General features: G+C 41.1%; 1 protein-coding gene and 1 non-coding gene across 5 annotated transcripts in view; both read right to left on the reverse strand.

Moving 5' to 3' along the window:
• SPMIP2 (sperm microtubule inner protein 2) overlaps nucleotides 1–21,064 on the reverse strand; it is a 117,702-nt gene that overhangs the window by 28,397 nt on the left and 68,241 nt on the right. Inside the window, exon 4 of one of the 4 annotated variants that reach the window (XM_081541730.1) lies at nucleotides 4,557–4,798. The exons of the other annotated variants lie outside the window; for them this stretch is intronic. Coding sequence (XP_081397856.1) covers nucleotides 4,669–4,798 — 130 coding nt within the window. The 3' untranslated portion in view covers nucleotides 4,557–4,668. Of the gene's footprint in view, nucleotides 1–4,556; nucleotides 4,799–21,064 lie in introns of those variants that run through there. 4 annotated transcript variants of the gene reach the window in all.
• Nucleotides 11,227–11,298, reverse strand: TRNAW-CCA (transfer RNA tryptophan (anticodon CCA)). The gene has a single exon. It is a non-coding gene; the product is annotated as a tRNA-Trp (tRNA).

Raw genomic sequence — 21,064 nt, forward strand, 5'->3', positions numbered from 1 at the left:
TGCTTATTGAACTTTTATGCAGAGTACATCATGAGAAATGCTGGGCTGGAAGAAGCACAAACTGGAATCAAGATTGCTGGGGAAAATATCAATAACCTCAGATATGTAGATGACACCATCCTTATGGCAGAAAGTGGAGAAGAACTGAAGAGCCTCTTGATGAAAGTGAAAGAGGAGAGTGAAAAAGCTGGCTTAAAGCTCAACATTCAGAAAACTAAGATCATGGCATCCAGTTGCATCACTTCATGGGAAATAGATGGGGAAACAGTGGAAATAGTGGCTGACTTTACTTTTGGGGGCTCCATAATCACTGCAGATGGTGACTGCAGCCATGAAATTAAAAGACAGTTGCTCCCTGGAAGAAAAGCTATGACCAACCTAGACAGCATATTTACAAAGCAGAGATGTTACTTTGCCAACAAAGGTCTAGTCAAAGCTATGGTTTTTCCAATAGTCTTGTATGGATGTGACAGTTGGACTATAAAGAAAGCTGAGCGCAGAAGAATTGATGCTTTTGAACTGTGGTGTTGAAGAAGACTCTTGAGAGTCCCTTGGACTGCAAGGAGATCCAACCAGTCCATCCTAAAGGAAATCAGTACTGAATATTCATTGGAAGGACTGATGCTGAAGCTGAAGCTGCAATACTTTGGCCACCTGTTTCAAAGAACTGACTCATTGAAAAATACCCTGATGCTGGGAAAGATTGACGGCAGGAGGAGAAGGGTACAACAGAGGATAAAATGGTTGGATGGCATCACTGACTCAGTGGACATGATTTTGAGCAAGCTCTGGCAGTTGGTGATGGACAGGGAAGCCTGGTATGTTGCAGTCCATGGGGGTCACAGAGAGTCAGACACGACTGAGCGAATGAACTGAACTGAACTGATCAAGGTACCAAAAGATGTTCTGTCACCACCTCCAGCCAGGAAGCCTGTGACTGCATGGAGGGTGGGATTCAAATTCACACACTCTTGTGTTATTTTGACTTTTTTAAAACTGTGAGTATGCAATTTTTTAATAATAAAAGATGTCTACATTCTCCTTAAAAACTGTTGGTTATATTAGGAATGATCAAAATTTTCCTAGCAGGCTGGATGCAGAGAAATGCAGCAAGAAGATAAAATAGATTCCAGCACTGGGTTAAAAAATGACTGCCTGGGACTTGCTTATATAACTGTCTAGAACCTATGGGACAAACTGAACTTTCATGTTGACACTTGTGCCAGAAAAAACACTCTGGGTGGCTGAAGAGGGGCCCTGTGAGGGCGGCGCTCTGCTTAGGCTCCTGGGTTCCCGCCCTTTTGTCTGAGCTGGGCCCACAGGAGACTCCCAGGCAGTCACTTTGATTCATGATCCAGCAATTCTATGAACTCTCAGTCTGTTCGCCAAATAACCGGCTTGAATTAATATGTTGACTTAAATTGATCAAAGCAGCTGGTTCTTCTGGAGACTGACCACTGGGCATCAGTCTTGTCCAGGAGCAAAGCTTTTTCTACTGTTTGGACATCTGGGTTCCCTCTGGTTGAATAAAAATAGCTCTAATAAGTGGTAAAATGACGGTCTTTTCGATTCCAAAGTTGAGGAAATAAATGGCTGTTTAAGTCCTGGTGAGTCAGTCTGGTTGCCTCATATATACCCGGGAGACAGTTATTCACTTGAATTTTAATAGAGAAAGATGTGGAAACTTCCCTGTCGGGCTTAGCATTTTCCTTGTAGCATCGTAAAGTGATATAGCTCTGTGCATTTCTAGCCCATGTAGAGGCCTGGGCTGTATATGTACAGTGGCTTAAAAGCATAACAACCTGTTTTTCCAGCAAGCTAGTTTGCTTAATTGTGTGCTTTCTTGCAGGGTCATTGATTTCTGCACCTTTCCATTTCTGGAAGTACTCAAAAGCCATTGATGGCACATGGAAATTTTTGAGAAACATTTAGAAACCATTCGGCAGGATCTCTTCTTTCTTGGAGAAGAGCCCTTCTATAGGACATTTGCAGGAAAACAAGACCCCAGTGTTTTAAAGATCCTGAATGGCCCTGATGGCTCAGGTGGTAAAGAATCTGCCTGCAATGTGGAAGATCTGGGTTTGATCCCTGGGTGGGGAAGATCCCCTGGAGAAGTGAACAGCAACTCACTCCAGTATCCTTGCCTGGAGTATCCCATGGACAGAAGAGTCTGGTGGGCTACAGTCCATGGGGTCACAACGAGTCAGACATGACTGAGCAACTAAGTATAGCAACTAAGCATAGCACAAAGTCAGAATCTGCCAAGGAATTACAATTGGAGCTTTAAAGATGTTTAAAATTGTGTTTTTCTCTTCTAAACTGGCCTTCTGCATTGATGAAGAGAGTGTTGCTCCCAGCCAAGGCGGTCACATGTCGTACGACTTCGGAGACAGACAAAAACATCCTGCAGAGCATACACTTAGGAGAGGTCATATAGAGCAGAAATCCCCTGAATCTTGCCAAGAGAACTTATCTTGAAGGGGTGATACCACGGAGGCAGACCTTGGGAGATTGGGGGCTGCAGCTCAGTGTTAGCTGTGTCATCAGTTAGCGGACAGAACTTATTTCTTACCCATGGACCTTCCTTTTCTCTCTGCCCTATGGAATCATACACGAAGTCCAATAGAATCACACATGAAGTCCTAGAGAATCATATGTGAGGCCCTAGAGAATCATACATGAGGGTGTTGTGTCTTGCTTTCAGAAACAGCTGTCTTAATCCTCTGGGGTAACACTTACTTGAACCTGGATCAACAGCTGTCATGGAGATGATTAAAAACCATGAAATTATCTTGATGTTTCATATTTGGACAAACAAAGAGTGCATGGGTATATTTAGCAATTCTTAATAGAGAAAATTTTTAATGCAAATGGAATTTATCCTAGGTTGGTTGTTGCCCAGGAGATTCTTATTGAGTGGAAAGAGAGACTTATTTAAAAAGCAAATTCTTAGTAATTCATACCCAGAGCTGCTTATAAAGACTTGTCTAGAAGACATGTGCCAAGTTTACTCATTTAATGTTCTGCCTTCAAGATGCTGGGAAAATCAAGCTTCTACCTCTGAGTAGCAACTTAACCAGTTTACATTAAAGGTCCGAGGTTAAATGTAACTGAGTGATCAAGATAAAGTAAGGTGACAGACAGCCTTACAGATGCAAACGCCACCTGCATGATTGGTCCTATCTTCAGACAAGAGTCTGAGCCCAAGCTTTTTGAACAGACACTAGTATGTGTACAGCAATGTCCCACACAGAAGGCTAACAGTCTATGCAAGATGGATCCACATCACAGAAACGAAACATTGGTGCACGGATACACAGTTGCTTATTTACCACTGTATCCGTCAATGGCCACTAAGAGGTTATTTGATTACAATAAACTTCTAGTGTTAATATTCATGCATGATGAAATGCAGAAGATATATTTTTAGCCTGTTTGAATCTTTTATTCTTTTTTTTAATTATCATGTTTTAATTGGAGGATAATTGCTTTACAGTATCCTCCTGACCTCTGCCATACATCAACATGAATAAGCCACAGATATACCCATGTCCCCTCCCTCCTGAACCCCCTTCCTGTCTTTCACCCCACCCCACCCCACCCCACCCCACCCCACCCCTTTAGGTTGCCACAGAGCACACAGGGTTGAGTTCCCTGTGTCATACAGCAAATTCTCACTTGCTACCTATTTTACATATAGTAGGGTACATGTTTCCATGCTATTCTCTCAATTTGTCCCACCCTCTCCTTCCCCCACTGCATCCACAAGTCTGTTCTCTTACGTGTAGATCAAATAGGTTCATCAGTACCATCTTTCCAGATTCCATACACATGCATTAATATGCAATATTTGTCTTTCTCTTTCTAACTTACTTCACTTTGTGTAATAGGCTCTAGGTTCATCCACTTCATTAGGACTGACTTGAATGTGTTTTTTTTTAATAGCTCAGTAATATTCCACTGTATATGTGTACCACAATTTCTGTATCCATTCATCTGTCAGTGGACATCTAGGTTGCTTCCATGTGCTAACGACTGTAAAAAGTGCTGAATAAAGCATTGGTTTTATTCTTGCCTAGTAGTTCTCTCCTTAGCAAAATAGCAAAAATGACTACAATCAATTTTGCATCATTAGTAATCCACCTACTGTATAGCACAGGGAATGCTGTTTGATATTATGTAACAACGTAAATGGGAAAAGAATTTTAAAAAGAACAGATATATGTATATGTATAACTGAGGCCTTCGGAGGTGGTGCTGGTGGTAAAGAAACTGCCTGCCGTTGCAGGAGACATAAGAGATGTGGGTTTGATCCCTGGGTTGAGAAGATCCCCTATAGGAGGGCATGAAAACCCACTTTAGTATTCTTCTCTGGAGAATTTCATGGACAGAGGAGGGTTGAGGGGCTACAGTCCATAGGGTCACCAAGAGTCCGACATGAGTGAAGCGACTTAGCATGCACACATTCATAACTGCATCACTTTGGTGTACACCTAAAACTAGCACAACATTATTAATCAACTATATTCCAATGTAAAAGAAAAAGGTAAAAAAGAAACAAGTCAAAACCAAATTTATTGAAAGGAGGTCTGTATATCTACAGGCATAAATTATTTTGCAAAGTAGATAGGATTACTTACATTTATAAACAAGACTGTGAGATTCACATTAGCATGAAACATACTGTCTCAAGGATGAAAATGAAATTGCTTCCCAGAGAAATGTTGGGGAGAACACAAGAGGCGTTTCTCCAGATTGCCAGCATAACCATTTCAGACATAGGAACATTGCTTGAATGCTATTTTTAAAAGACAGAAAGAGATAACTAAATGTAAGAATATTTATTTTCCTTTAGGTAGAAAAAAAAAAAAATCCACTCTCTTGGGCCCTCTTCAGGAAAGAGAGCATGTAAGGCTTGTGCAGTTCTGTAAAATTATACACACCATATGCTTCCAACCTCAAACTCTGGTTATTTTGGTTTGAGTTACTGCTTTTATTCCATAGGAAACACAAGTACTTTACCCCAAAGGCCTGTTAAATATTCTACCACTTGGCTGGAGTAAAGAATTAATTGGAACAAGAGAGGTCTCTCATGACCCTAAGTGGACAAACACTTTTTCATTATTTTGTCAGATTGTCTTCTCCAAGCTCCAGAATGTGAAAAATACTGTCTTTGCCACAGTGATGTCACCAGCACATGGCTGGCTGTCCTTATGGGTGCCAGCTGGGTTTCCAGGCACATGGACCACGCAATCAAAATCAAGCATGTTGTCTTCCTGTGCCGAACAACACAATCCACAAGGTTCCTGTTGCCAAGAGTTTGTCCGTGACGTGGACCTACACAGAGGTGTTTATTCATTTTAGTTCAGTATTTTAAATAATTTATTTAAAGTGACTATCACTCGTGCCCACAGCCTCAGAGGCAGACGTCCAAAACCTTTCAGCAAAGCAGCGTGTTAGACTGTTCTAGGGTCCCCTGTGAAGAACGCTGGATGCAATCCCTGATATTGCTGCAGGTATGGGCGATTTTCTGTAGGAAACCTAGGAAGTCCTGCCTGTTTCAGCAGCGCAAGGCATCTCTCCAGGCTGGTACTTCCCGGGTGATGCTTGTTTGTGTCAGGATCAGAAAACCACAAGGGGAAGAAAAGGCAGCAACATGTACTTCAGCTGCTTGGCAGCCTTCCTGGGGAGGGCTGATTGGGAGGCTATAACAGTATTGATTCAATTTAGTTTTGGACAAGTTTATATATCCAGATGGTGAAGCCTGACCTTCATTAACTAAGGATAAATTTGATACAATTTTGCTTTAGTTACTTTGGAACTTAAGGATACACACAATTAGACAAAATAGTTCAAAGATTCCGAAGTACCCATCACCACCTTCACACACTCATCAATTTATAGCTTATTTTATTAAACCTCAATTCTTCCTATTAATCCTCCACCCCTGCAACCAAGACAGCAACTCTGAAAGATTACGTTTTCTTAACATAATCACAATGCCATTATTTCTCCTAAGGTCTTAATAATTTCACCAAATGTTCAGCATTGAAAATCCTGGTTGTCTCCTCAATGTTATAATTTTTTAACAGCCCGTTTGTTATAGAAACAGAATCCAAATAAGTTTCACACCTGCAATTGCTGAAGTCCTGTATATTTTCTTTAATTCATAGGTTCTCTTTCATCTCTTTCCTCCTCCATCTCCTCCTCCTCCTTGTACTTCTCCTCACTATTTGTTGAAGAAACACATTTTGTTTCTATAAAAATGTTTCCATTTGTTCTATGAAATTTCCTACACCTGACATCTTCATGTGGTCATTTAACATTTTCTGCTGTCATCTTATTTCCTATCCATTGTTGGTTGCATTTAGAGGCTTGATCTAAGGCTGGGTTTGGGGGCAAGACCAGCTCATTGATTTGTTAGAGCTGCCATGACCCAATGCCGCAGATGGGTGGCTGAACAGCAGAAATACGCTGTTCACCATGGCAAGGCTGGATGTCCGAGATCCGGGGTCGGCAGGGCTGCTCTCTCCTGAGGCTGCTCTTCTTGGTGTGTAGATGGCCGTCTTCTCCTTGTGTCTTCCCGTGATCTTTTCTCTGCGTGTCTGTGTTCAAATCTCCTTCTTATAGAGACACCAGTCAGACTGGATCAGGGGTTAACCTAATGACGTCATTTTAATTTGATTATGTCTTTGACATCTCTCTCTTCAGATACAGTCACATTCTGAGGTACTGGGGGTTAGGACTCCAACATGGGAATTTTAGGGGTGAGTAATTCAACCCATAATAACTTTCTATGTGGTACCCTTCCTTCAAGAGGTACATAAAACCAGATTGTTTATCTTTTTGTGGCTTTGGCAGCCACTGATGATCAATGCCGAGATCATTAATTTGAGTTTGCAAAGTGGTGATATATCCTAATTCTGGTGTTCCTTCTTCATATATTAGCTAGATTCCTCTGTGCTTTTTAAAGTTGCTTCATCTTCTCTTTGGTTTGCAGTTTTATTGGAAAGGCAGAATTAATATTTGATTCTTTCTATTTATTCATTTTCAAAATAATAGGTTGCTTCACTGAAATCCTCCAGTGTGATCAGTTTGTTGTGGTTTTCTCAGAGACACTTTGAACTCATGGATGTTCACATCTGTGTGTATGAAAGTGTGATGGATAGTAATCCACTGTGGTTATTACCTTTCCCTCAAACTGTCGTATTTTTGGCCAAGGGAGGCTCTTCAAGCTAATACAGACCAGGGATCTTGGCCTTCCCCAGTCAATAGAAATTGCTTAGAGGCCAGACAAGAAATTCAGGCAAGGCTTTATTGAGGCCTCTAGTGCAGCAGCAGGAAGCGAGAACGATTAACAGTTTCCCTCGATGGCTCACAGTGCGGGGGGTGGGGTGGGGGTGGGGGTGGGGAGCATCAAGCTCTTTCCTTATGTGGGGTGAGAGTAGGGGTCTGTCCAGGGTCAAGGTGGAGGGGTGGCTTAGGTGGTTTACCCACCCCTGAAGTGGCACTATGTGCAAGGGGCATGCGCAGTACCCTGCTTTTGCTCCCGACACCCAGTTTTTGCTCCTGCCTCCTCAGAAATGGCAGTTGGGTCTCTTTGTCTTTGTATCCTTTGGTCCAGAATTTTCCACAACTGCATGTGCCCACTGTTGTTTTCGTCCCGAGTAGTTTCTCTGTATATTATACCTTGAGGAGAGGTGTGTCCAGGAGCAAGCACTGCAGCACAAGGCCCCAGGTCCCAGCCTGTCTCAGCGCTTGGCCCGAAGTTCTCAGACAGGACTGCAGGGGTCCTGGAGCACTTCCTTGTAGGGTGCAGCATGAGGTGCCAGGCTCATGTTTTCCATTTCCTTCTCCAGATCCAAGAAGTTCCCGTTCCTTTTGGTGGTTTCCACTATTTAGTGTTTGAATAGGAGAAACTGAGCACCAGGGGAGTTCACTACTACTGGCTGGCTCCCACGTTCAGGCCTTCATAGTGAGTGGAACTATGAAAAAATACACATGCGAACACACAGGATCATACATACATGTACAAACACATCTTCCAGTCAAATTCAGGGTTTGTTTTATCTTCATATCTGCATTTCCTCTTTCCCACTCCGTGAATCCTGGTCTCAACCGTAGCAGGAACAACTAAGAACACCGCATTATTGCCCGCTCACTTTTGCCCATGACACATCCACAACAAGGTCAGGGTCACACAGCTAACACTCCCAACAAGCTTTTTGCAAGTTCATTTTGTCCTTAGATTTGTACTCCAATAACCATGTTTTAAAATCCCTGGGAAGGACTTCCCTGGTGGTCCACGGATTGAAAATCTGCCCGCCAGTGTGGGCAGGGTTTGATCCCTGGTCTGGGAAGATTCCACATGCTGTGGAACAGCTATGGCCGCATCCCAGCTACTGAGCCCACGTGCTGCAAATACTGAAGCCTGTGCACCTAGAGCCCTTGCTCTGAGACAAGAGAAGTCACATCAGTGAGAAGCCCTTGCACTGAAACTAGAGAGTAGCCGCTGCTTGCCACACCTAGAGAAAGCCCACGCACAGTGACAAAGATCCAGTATGGCCAAAAATAAATAAATTGAAATTAAAAATTAAAATAAAAGAACCCCTGGGAGTATTTCTTCTCTATGGGTTAAACTATCAACTGGGTACATATTTAGTTTTTTTTTTTTCATTTTATATATAAACTAATTTATTTTATAAATAAGAACTAAGATAATAAGGTATATACCTTGTAGATAGGGGATTTCCAGGTGGCGCCAGTGGTAAAGGACCCACCTGCCAATGCAGGAGACCCAAGAGACGTGGGTTTGATCCCTGGGTCATGAAGATCTACTGGAGTAGGAAATGGCAGTTCACTCCAGTTTTCTTGCCTGGAGAATCCCATAGACAGAGGAGTCTGGTGGGCTACAGTCCATAGGGTTGCAAAGTGACATGACTGAAGTGACTGAAGTGATTTAGCATTCACGCACGCACCTTGTAGGTAAGAGATGCATGTGTTTTCGAAGTCAAGCCAAGTGTGACACCAGCACTACTTTCCTGTTTTTCTTGTCACCATATGTGTCTAAGCCAGAGAAAGGGCTGGTTTGTGTCATGGCGGGTTTCGAGGAGGAGGTGACACCTGAATCATGTCTTACCGAACAGCTGCAAAGAGCGACTTAGATTCTCAGAGAAACTGTCCCTTAGTTCTGCTCAGGGAAGAAAGCATTTGTTCTGCCGCCCACCATGTAATTCTTCTTTGAATTTTAATGAGTTAGCCTTTAGGCTGCTGGACAGAAAACAACGGCTCTGCTCTGTTTCAATTCTGCCATCTTTCTATTTTGCTGCAGAGGCTAGAAAAGAAAGGTTTTTTGCCAAATGTGTGGTCGTATGCTCCAAGGTAGTTCATCTGGATGTGTGAAGTTCCATCTAGCATTTTGGAAGCTAAATATAGCAGTGGTCTCAGTCAGTCCACTACCCATCCAATTATTCACATAAACTGGAAATCGAAAACTGCCACTGATTCCATCATTATGTTCACCCCCCACATCCGATACCTAAGTCTTGCCAAATCTACACCCCATGATAATCCTGGAACCTGTTTCCCCTGTCTGTCTTGCCCTCTTGTTTCCCTAGATCACCATCCTTCTCTCATAGATGCCTGGCTGTCCCCCTGTCTCCGCTGATTCCCCCTATGCCCACCCTCTACTCGAAACATAAACCTTACTTCATCACTCTGGGTATTGTGTAGAAGGATGGATGGGTAAAATGTAAATCCCTTCTTGGGGATGCTCTAAAGTTCAGAATGCAAGAGTGAAATGGTCCTGGTCTGACTCCTAACTCCTCTGGTCTCACCTGTCCCTGGATGTTGGGATTTAGCAGCACTGCAACACTCATTGCACCAGTTGAAGCCAGGCTTTGGTACTGATACCTGCTCTTCTTGATGAAACACTCCTTCCCTGCATCCCTGCTCATCCTTTGCTATCTAATCTCACCTTTTCAGACTCCTCTACAGAACGTTCCCCTGGCCCCATCCTTACCCCTGTTAAATGCATAATAACCAGGGTGGCTGTACCACTCATCTGGCTGTGTGTTAGAATTAGTGATGTGTCTATTTTCCCCTCTACACTAAAGCTGCTTGATAGAAAGGACGGTGCTCCAAAATGATTTATTGATTTACTGATTCAATAAACATGTGGTCCAATTAAAGATGATAAACCAAAGTGGTCAGAAAAAGATATTTCTTCTTCTTCAAATATCAATGGGACCATTTTATTTGGGATAAAGTAAATTTCAAGAAAAATGCAAATAAAATGCTGAACAAAATCTTTCCTTCTGACTATTAACTTCAAAACATCCTAGCTACAGGGACCCTTGGATTTTTATTTCATGGTCTTCAAATATTCTATCTGAGCAGTACACCTTTCTTCCCCATCACTGAATGTTTGGGGAAACACTTCAATCATGGAACTTGATAACACTGATGAAAAATGATGCACCAGATGATAAATTCAAAACCACTAAAAGCTGATGTCTTTCCAACTCATATTGTTTAAACTGGTTTGACTACTATCGGAAAGATAGAAGGCAGAAAACGTTTTAAAGCAAAAAACTTTTAGTAAGTTTGTGTTTTTTAAAGCAGAAAGCAAATAATATATCTCCAAAGAGTTGGGTGCCCTTAGACAAAATTTTGTGGAAAGGAGTAAGATTGGAACTAATCTATTTTGATGTGATCGTGGTAAAAATGAGTAGCAATATTTAAGAAAGTGCCTCATCCTACAGTTATCTTGATACTTTCACAAAATGGGGAAGGAAGCCATTCTCCTGTGTATCAGATCCACGCTGGTTCCTTACACACTCACACACCATCCTTAAGACAAACCTATGTGTTCAAAGTTACCATTTCCCCTTTTGTCCTTGAAACTGAGGTCTGAGAGCATCTATGTTCACAAGATGGAGGAATTTCGCCCAACTCTGTAAGCATCAGAAAACCTGAAAATTATGAGCAGGTTTAAAAGAACAAGTGAAAGATAGTGAAAAGCACAGAGGATGGTAAATGGTGCATGTAAAATGGTGTTTATTCATCTGGTCATGTAGACAGAAACGATATTAATGACATTTTTTAAAATTAACTTATTTATTGGCTGCACTGGATCTTAGTTGAAACATGCAAGATCTTCATTACTGCATGCTGGATTTTTAATTGTGGCATGCAAACTGTTTAGTTGTGGCATGTGGAATCTAGTTCCCTGACCAGGGATCGAACCTGGGGCCCTGCATTGGGAGCATGGAGTCTTAGCCACTGGACCACCAGGGAAGTCCCCTACATGATATTACTGGTCTTTTGTAAACCACTTCTAGGGCTTCCCAGGTGGTACTAGTGGTAAAGAACCTGACTATCAATGGAGGAGACAAAAGAGACTTGGGTTCCATCCCTGGGTCGGGAAGATCCCCTGAAGGAGGGCATGGCAACCCACTCCAGTATTCTCGCTTGGAGAATCCCATGGACAGAGAAGCCTGGCGGGCTACAGTCAATAGGGTCACAAAGAGTAGGACATGACTGAGATAACTCGGCAGTCACAAACCACTTCTACAGATATTGCTAATGAGGTAGGAGGTAGAGGGGCCTCCGGTTAACCTGCAGATTGCATTCTGATTCTTTGAGATAAACTACCAATGGGAATGACACATCCTGATTGGATGAAAGACAAAGCTGCTTACCACAGCCCCCTCATTTTTGTGATGGAAAGGACTTCCCAGCCCAACACATGTGCAGAGGGGGTCTCAAGTTGTCCTCTAGTAACTATATCATTAGCATTTTTGTGAGTTTTTTTGGGAGGGGGGAATCAAACCATTTTATTGGGGGCCTTTGGGGGAAGGTGGAAAAGCTGATAGAACAATGAGATCCGATGTCTTTCTGTGAGCTATCTACCCAACTTCTCAGCTGCTAAAAGAGCATTGCGGTTTTGATCCCTGTGGGTTTCACTTGGATGCTCGTGGAAAAGATTCAAAATGGCGACTGGCAGAAGCCCAGATAAGGAATTACAGGTGACACAATTGTAGGGGAGGAAACCCCAGAAGACTAACCCCATAATTATGCATTATTTATCTGAGATGTATCAATACATTTTTTAGATAATGATACAGTTAACATCACCATGTGAAGTCATTAGGGTTTAAAATTGATCAAAGTTTCATTATACAACTTATATACGTGTATATATGGTGTTTCATTACACAATCACCAGTAAGAATTCATCTGCCAGTGCAGGAGACACAAGAGACACGGGTTCGATCCCTGGATCAGGAAGATTCCCTGGAGGAGGAAATGGCAACCCACTGCAGTATTCTTGCCTGAAAAATCCCATGGACAGAGGAGCCTGGCGGTCTACAGTCCATGGGGTCGCAAAGAGTCGGATATGACTAAACACATATACATGCACATGATTGTTGTTATCATTCACACTTTGCTGATAGGTTTTTGTTCCAGCTTTGTGTATATTATAAGTGTAAAGTTTTAAAAAATAACGCATGGTGAAATTTTGAGCGAAGAATTTTTCAGTGAATTTTATGCAGGTACTTTATCTGATTGTCCGAGCAACACATAACTAGTGTCTCAGAAGTGATAGTTCTGATTCATACGATGTGAATATTAGGCAAATAAAAAGACAAAAGACTTTGGTGATTGATTCTGATACTGAAAGTGAACATTAAACACATGGTGCTAGAGGATGCACCTTTGCTTCCACAGAGAGTGGGTTGAAGGCAACGTTTCATGAAAATTAGAAGACTTTACAGGTGTGTCAGGTGTAACTATTGAACGTAATAACCCATAAAGTGTTAGTGAAATAATCTTTGGCCAGCCAAAGGAAAAATCACCAGCCACAGGCATTAGTTTCTGCAAAAATCCCCTGGTCAATAATGAGTTAACCACCTAAGCTACCCCTATACGGTACACCTCACTCTGAGAATTCACCCCTGTGCTCTCCCACATGTACTGTGCTTCTAATAAATGCTCGACCTACTTTGCAGTCTTGGTGTCTTTGTCAAATTCCTTCTCCAAAGAGGACAAGAACTGAAGTTCCTTTCTCTCAATGAACACAGTAATAGCAGAATGTTTGAAATGACTGCAGTTAGGGCATATTTGCCAGTGGGAGGGATGGGGGAAGGGATAGTTAGGGAGTTTGGGATGGACATATACACTCTGCTATATTTCAAATGGATAACCAACAAGGACCTACTACTATATAGCACGTGGAACTCTGCTCAATGTTATGCGGCAGCCACAATAGGAGAGGAATTAGGGGGAAAAATGGATACACGTATATGTATGACTGAGTGCCTTTGTTGTTCACCTGAAACATCACAACACTGTTAATTGGCTATATCCCCATATAGAATAAAAAGTTAAAAAACATCTTGAATCAATTATAGCAAAATGAAACAATCAAAACACTAACACACCTTGCCCCTTTTTTTTCTGTACTCTTTTCAGCACATCAACTGTCTTTGCCTTTGTCTTTGCCTAACATCTGTATTGGATTGCAGGCCATGCTTGGATTTCAACACCATAAGCTATTACTTTAGGACCAGCAGCTGCTCTTTCAGTGACACTGGTCTCCTGAAACAAGCCCTAAGAGCCACTGTTCTGATATATGTAATGCTGAGAAAGGGAAGAAAACAGGCCAGCAAGTCAAAAGTGCCTCTTCTGCACACGCTTTGGACTTCAGTGTCTTTCAGAAGTTCCACAGAGAGTAATTTGCAGTGAAGGGTTCTCTTCTGACACGAACTGAATTTTCTCCACCTGGACATAGTGATTGCCCAGTGAGTTTTCTTCTTAAGAATAAGAGCACTGTCTCTTCTTTCACTAACTTTCCTTTCCAACACAGCTGTATCATATTCTTCTGCTCTATGTGCTCCATCCCGGGATGAATAATAGCCTCTCAGCCAACAAGAAACATTTATGTGCAGCCTGTGCTTCTCCCTTGCAACAGGTCCTACAATGAAATGATCGGCCATACATTAGGCTGCGTCTGTCCTGTCTTTCCTGATAGAATATAAGGAAGGCAGGAAGGATGTCTATCTTGCTCACTCCTGAATCTCCAGTGCCTGGCATGAGGTCAGCAGCTGGATATTTACTGAATGAATAAATGGGCCTCCACCATCTGCGTGGTCCCACCGTGGTGACCAGCATGGGAGCTCCACGCTGTTTCTACTGCACCAGAGCTTCCTGAGAGGCCTCCCCCTGCTCCACCCTGCTGGAGAGAACTCTCAGGGGAGGAGGCTAGGGGTGGGTGGGTCCAGAGGAAGAAGCACAGAGGCAGTTTTTAGGTAACAAAAATAAGAATGAGTGCGGATAATCTCAAAAGAATACAATGAAATATTACTCAGCTATTAAAAAGAATGAAATAATGCCACCTGCAGCAACATAGATGGACCTAGAGATGATCATACTAAGTAAAATAAGCCAGACAGAGAATGACAAATACCATATGATATCATTTATATGTGGAATTGAATATATGATACAGATGAACTTACTTACAAAACACAGACTCACAGACATAGAGAACAGACTTGTGGTTGCCAAGGGGGAAAGGGGGTGGGGAAGCGTTAGATTTGGATTAGCAGATACAAACGATTATATAAAGAATGGATAGGGGACTTCTCTGGTGGTCCAGGGGCTAAGACGACAAGCTTCCAGTGCAGAGGGCCTGGGTTTGACCCCTGGTCAGGGTATTAGATCCCACAAGCCACAACTCAGAGTTTGCATGCTGCAACTGAAGATCCCACGTGCTGCAATAAAGATCAAGGATCCTGGGTGCTGGAACTAAGACCTGGCGGGGCCAAATAAATATATTTTTTAAAAGGATGGATAAACAACAAGGCCTACTTATAGCACAGGGAGCAATATTCAATATTTTGTGATAAACCAGAATGGTTTGTGAGTCACTTTGCTGTACAGTAGAAATTAACACAACATTGTAAGTCAATTATACTTCAATAAAACAAAAATTCTAAAAATTGCAGCACTTTGCTCCTTAATGCTCACGGGAATTCCTCCAAAGTGCCAGTCACCAACAGCCTTAAAAATAGAAAGTTGTCAAGATTTACGGAAGTTTTGAGGAAAACAACTCCAAGAGAAAAGCCAATATTTGTGTACCAATATATTTTTAAATAGTGGCTGTCATTAAGTCTGTGCTAGTTTAACAACTGGCTTTGGCAGTATTTCATTATGAAAGAAAACAGGCAATTTTCTATACACCCCTTAATTCATGCCAAATACAGGCACACCTTCTACCTTTCTGAGTAAACAGAAAGCCCTGTTTATTCAGGTCAGTGCATATTTCTTTAGTACTGAAAGTCCTAGTTTTAGAAATTTTTTCAATTTAGGAACCCTAACTACTAAAACTCAACTGAGTTTTTATTTCTCTCATTTTATAATTCATTTTCATTTTTATCAAATAATATGCTTGTACATTGCACATAATGAGATGCTAATTTTTTTCCATTTGAATGCACTCATTTAGGTACATATGCATAATACAGATAAATAGTACTAAAGTGAATCACAATATTGTGGGACTTCCCTGGTTGTTCACTAGTTAAGAATCTACCTTCCAGTTCAGCAGATGCAGGTTTGATCCCTGGTTGGGAAACTAAGATCCCACATGCTGCAGGGCAATTAAGACCCTCTGTCACAACTACTGAACCTGCATGCCCCAGAGCCTGCAAGTTACAATTAGAAAAGTCTTTGAGCTGCAATGAAAGATCCTGCATACTGCAACTAAGAATGAACACAGCTTAATTAATTAATTATTTTAAAAAATCACTACATTATACACCTGCAACTTACATAATATTGTAAATCAGCTATACTTCAATAAAATGAATAAATAATAAATAAGTAGTACTAAAATGTTTATAATTAACAATACTCCCCATCTCTCTCTGCTCCCTGTCCCAGCATTGTCTTATCCAAAATCACCCACTTTCAGCTCATTTGCTTCTTCAGGACTTCACTCAACATTTGTATAAAGTAAGTGCCCTCTTTGGGAGCCCCTACTTGCCCTGCTCCTCCCCTGGGCTCCTGCACGTCCACTTTCCTGGTCTTCTCTTTTACCATCTTGAGAATCTTCTTTGCCTCTCACCTTTGTTGGGTCTCTTGTTTCTTTGATCATATGCCTTTCTTTTTCCTGGGCTTTCCCTTATTATTTTGCTAGATGATATTCTCCAGTTGCTTCTTAGGAAACAATGCATTTTGGGAATACATACATGAGTGAAAATGTCTCTTTTCTATCTCCACATTTGATAGATGGGCAGGGTATAGAATTCCAGGTTGACAGTCACATTCTAGCAGACAGAGCAGTCATTGACCAGTGTCTTCCAGAGCCAAGGATCCCTGGCAAGAAGTGTGATGCCTTATTGATTCTGGATCCTTTGTACACGTCCTAGTCTCCCTCTGGAAGGCTTGGCAATTGTCTTCATCCCAGAAGTGAAGTTTCACAGTGACATATCTTAATACAGTTGTTGTCATTTTTCTTTGATAGAGCCTTTCAATCTGGATATTCATGCTATTCCCTTCTGAGAAATTTTCTTACATTATTGATTTTCTTTCTTCTGTTTTCTCTGATCTCTTTTTAAGGTCTATTAGACACTAGGCTAATTTAATTTTAATTTCTTTCTTCCTTTCTTTCTTATTTTTTCCTTTCTTCCTTTCTGTCTCTTGGACTTTCTGTTCTACTTTTGTGAGATTAACTCTATAGTGTGAAATTTCTCTCCCATACTGAATCTCTGTACTGATTGTTTTTCCTAACAATGTAATAAGAATTTTAATAGGTTTATTTAAACTTATTTATTTCAATGTATTTCATTTATTTAACTAATTGAGAATGTTTCTTAACAGAGTGGCTTGATTTGCTCAGGATACCTTCAGGTTAGTCTGCTGTCCAGGTGACCTAATTCCATTAGCTTCCTGTTTTACTTTCAAGAGTGTCCTATTTTAGGAGATAAAATATATGGTCACACTGTTTACTGAGCATTTACTATATGCACCAAGTGCTGTTCTAAGTGTTGTATGTGTAACAACACATCTATATAAAACATCTACTCCAGAGGAGTAGACTCTGTTATAATCATTTTACAGATTGGAAATCTGAGGCATAAAGAGTTTAAATAACTTGTCACAGGTTTCACAGCTTCCAGGTGTTAAAATGGGGGCTTGAATGTGGGAAGTGTCTTCAGAATCCCCCCTTTCCCCTCTATGAACTGTATTTATTTGTTTTGTTTTTTTTAAATAAATTTATTCATTTTAGTTGGGGACTAATTACTTTACAATATTGTAGTAGTTTTTGCCATACATTGACATGAATCAGCCATGGGTTTACATGTGTTCCCCATCCTGAACCCCTCTCCCACCTCCTTCCCCATCCCATCCCTCTGGGTCATCCCATTGCCCCAGCCCTGAGCATTTGTCTCATGCATCGAACACGGAATGGTGTTCTGTTTCACATATGATAATATACGTGTTTCAATGTTATTGTTTTTAAAAATATTTTATTTATTTATTATTGAGGTGTAGTTGATTTACAGTATCATGTTAGTTTCAGGAGTACAGCACAGTTTTATATATATATACAAACACATGTGTGTATGTGAATATATATATTCTTTTTCATATTAATTTCCCTTATAAGTTGCTACAAAATATTCAGTAAAATTCCCTGTGCTATAGAGAAGGTTGTTGTTGTTTATCTATTTTATACATAGTAGCATGTGTGCATTAATCCCAAACTCCTAATTTATTCCCTCTACCCTCTTTGGTAATCATAAGGTTATTTTCTATGTCTGTGGGTCTATTTCTGCCTTGTATATGAGTTCATTTGTATCATTTTTCTAGATTCCCCATATAAGTGGTATCATGTGCTGCTTGTCTTTCCATGGTTTATTTCACTTGATATGACACTCTCTAGGTCCATCCATGCTGCTGCAAATGGCATTGTTTCATTTTTTATGGCTAAGTAATATTTCATGGTATGTATGTACTATATCTCTTAATCACTATAGATTCCACTTCACAACTGCTTGCAATTCCTTATTTGGGGGATATTAGGCTATTTCTGACTTTGCATTGCTGCAAACACTTTTGGACTCCTTTCTAGCTAAACCTCCTTCATTTTTTTCCTGGAGGAGGATAAATTCCTGATGAAACCAGCTTTTCTTGATTCTCATTTCAGCACTCTTTCAACTATGCCATGCTGTGCACCTCCTGAGAATGGGAGCTGACAAACAAATCCTTTGATTATAGGAAGGCAGACACAGGAAAGCCAACATGCTGAAAAGAGCTGTGACCCTCAAATAAATGAAAAGTTAGGGGACGTTGTAGTTAATTTTGACTTTTTAAAACTCATGTTGCTCCTCTCTTCTTGACTGACACCTAGTTTGGTCACCCTCACCTTAGAATCTGCAGCATCCTTGACACCCACACCTGTAACCCCACCGTCTACTGACAGTGGCTGTCCACAGGACTGTGAACCAGTCCTTAAGACATTAGTCCTGAGACAAATGATACATTGGCAAATAAATGGCAAAGAGGCAACTTCATAGTGACATTAGGGCATGGTCATGTTGGCAGTGCCTTTCTGGAAGGAGGTTTGCCTGTGAATGAGTCTGTTGATTTCATAATCTCAGCAAGGCTTTCATGTGCATGGATAACAAGTTTACCTAGGGAGGCAACCAGGGGTTTTCCTAATGTTCTCCTTCTAAACCCAGCTTAAATTTCATCTCACTCAGGAAGTCCTCATGACCAAAAGTCCTCCAGTTTTTCCGGCTTGAGCTGTACCAATCTGTGCCATTCTGAGTAATTAAGAACAGGGATTTTGTCTTTTAAATCTGATTCACCAAGTACTGAGTACCCCTATATGTCAAACTCTATGTTAAAGGTAAGGAAAAGAAAGCAGGATACTGCTATGCTCTACAAGTTTCAGTAACGTGTAACTTTTACAGATTTCACTTCTCAAAACAAAAAGTCCCGCTGATTCACTATTTGCAGTACATTCTCTTACAAACTGACTCTTAATTTGACTGTAAACTGTTCTCCCACTTCCTATCTGTGCTTTTTATTCTTCTTATTGAAATTATACATACTGTTTGTATATATTGGAAAACACCCAGCTGCAAGAAGAAGAGACCACATAAAAATGAGTTAATCATCAGGTCTCATGTTCAGAGACACTTATGTATTTAAAACAAAAGAATGTTTCCTTTAATTCAGAAGGGAAAAGAATAGTCAACCACACCCGGTTATTGTGATCATTCTCCATCAGTGGATGTTGTATTGAAATCTTTTTACATCTATCTGTCCTGAAAGTCTGTGAGTGACTTGGGCACAAGGACCCTGCTTATTACTTTTTAAATTTTGAGAACTTGTCACATAGCAGACCTTCATCTCAAGTTTGCTGAAGTATGTTTTTACCTGTCTTTATTAGTAGTAGTGAAAGTCACTCAGTGGTGTCCAACTCTTTGCGACCCCATGGACTATACAGTCCATGGAATTTTCCAGGCCAGAATACTGGAGTGGGTAGCTTTTCCCTTCTCCAGGGGATCTTCCTTACTGAGGGGTCGAACCCAGATCTCTTGCATTTACATTTGTAAATGAGGCTCAAAATCTTGGATCTCCCCCACCTACCTTCAAGGTCAGGACTGCTAGGGGAGCTTTATTCAAATAACAACGACAATTTTAGATGCAATAAATTGGATAGCACACCATTGATTCAATAACAGATTAACTTGGGGGCAGAAAGAGAGTCATTACATCTGTAAACAACTACCATAAAACACATCCTGATTTCAAGAAAGTTGAATTTTCCAAGTATGCGAGGAAATCCTGTCATTGTCCTTGACTGGACTTGTGGTCTCAAAATCAGAGCAGTCTCTTGGCTCTATTATGTCAGCCGACAAAAATTCTTCAGTGCTGCTTACATGCCCTCAACTCATTCTTCTCTTCCTCCAATGTTTTTTCTGAGACCACTGATAACTTCCAAATATTTGCCTGTTATTGTTTTCTTGGATTTCCATTTCCTTGTATAAACCCTCCTCTTTGAGTTCTTCCCTGCCTTTTATAGCCTCCCATTGTCCTCAGGTCCCTGCCTCTGAGGCTCTTTCCTTCTTCCATGTTGCTAACTCACCTTTTCCTCTGGTGTGGGTGCCCCCAGGCTCATCTCCTTCTTCTTTCAGTCCTCACAAATCATTCTCAGGCCTGACTGATGATCAGAATCGCTTGAAGAGCCTTCTGAAAAGATTCAAGCTCAGATTCCAGCCCAGATCTGTGGAATCAGTCAACTTGGACCCAGATATTAGCTCTGTAACCCATGTTTGTGTACCTTACTTAGCATCTGAAGCTCAATTTCTTCTCCTGTAAAATTAAGATAATGCTAAAATCTTTCATCTGATCTCTGAATACATTCTTACTGCTCGTTGTCACAGCAAACATCATCTCTTCTCATTTATTTAAAGCCTGCGTTCCTTTGAAAGCTGAGCTCAAATCCTTTCCTTCTCGCAACCCTCCATCATCACAGCTGATTTTGGATTGTTTACAGAGAGCACTGAAAACTCAAGAGTGACTTGATGAAATGAAATTGTTTCCTGGCTGAGCTTCCTACAACTATCTTGTCACTTTTCAATTTTTTTCTCCACTCAGCACTTCAATATTCCAGAGTGATCTTTTTAAAAAAATTGGATCACATTGTTCCCTATTTTAAATCTTTCAATGAATCCTCTTTTTAAAAATGTATTTATTCATTTATTTTGATTGAGCTAGGTGTATGTTGCTGCACACAGGCTTTCTCGAATTGAGACAAGCGAGGGTTACTCTCTAGTTGCCAATGCGGGGGCTTCTCATTGTGGCGGCTTCGCTTATTCAGAGCACAGGCTCGAGGCACATGGGCTTCAGTAATTGCTGCACAAGGCCTCAGTAGGTTCATGGGCTTAGTTGCTCACAGCATGTGGAATCTTCCCAGATTTGGGATTGAACCCGTGTCCCCTGCGTTGGCAAGTGGATTCCTATCCACTGTATTACCAGGGAA

Source organism: Giraffa tippelskirchi, chromosome 11 (assembly GCF_054371585.1).
Source record: "Giraffa tippelskirchi isolate mGirTip1 chromosome 11, T2T-mGirTip1v1.2.pri, whole genome shotgun sequence".
Classification (NCBI taxonomy): Eukaryota; Metazoa; Chordata; class Mammalia; order Artiodactyla; family Giraffidae; genus Giraffa; species Giraffa tippelskirchi.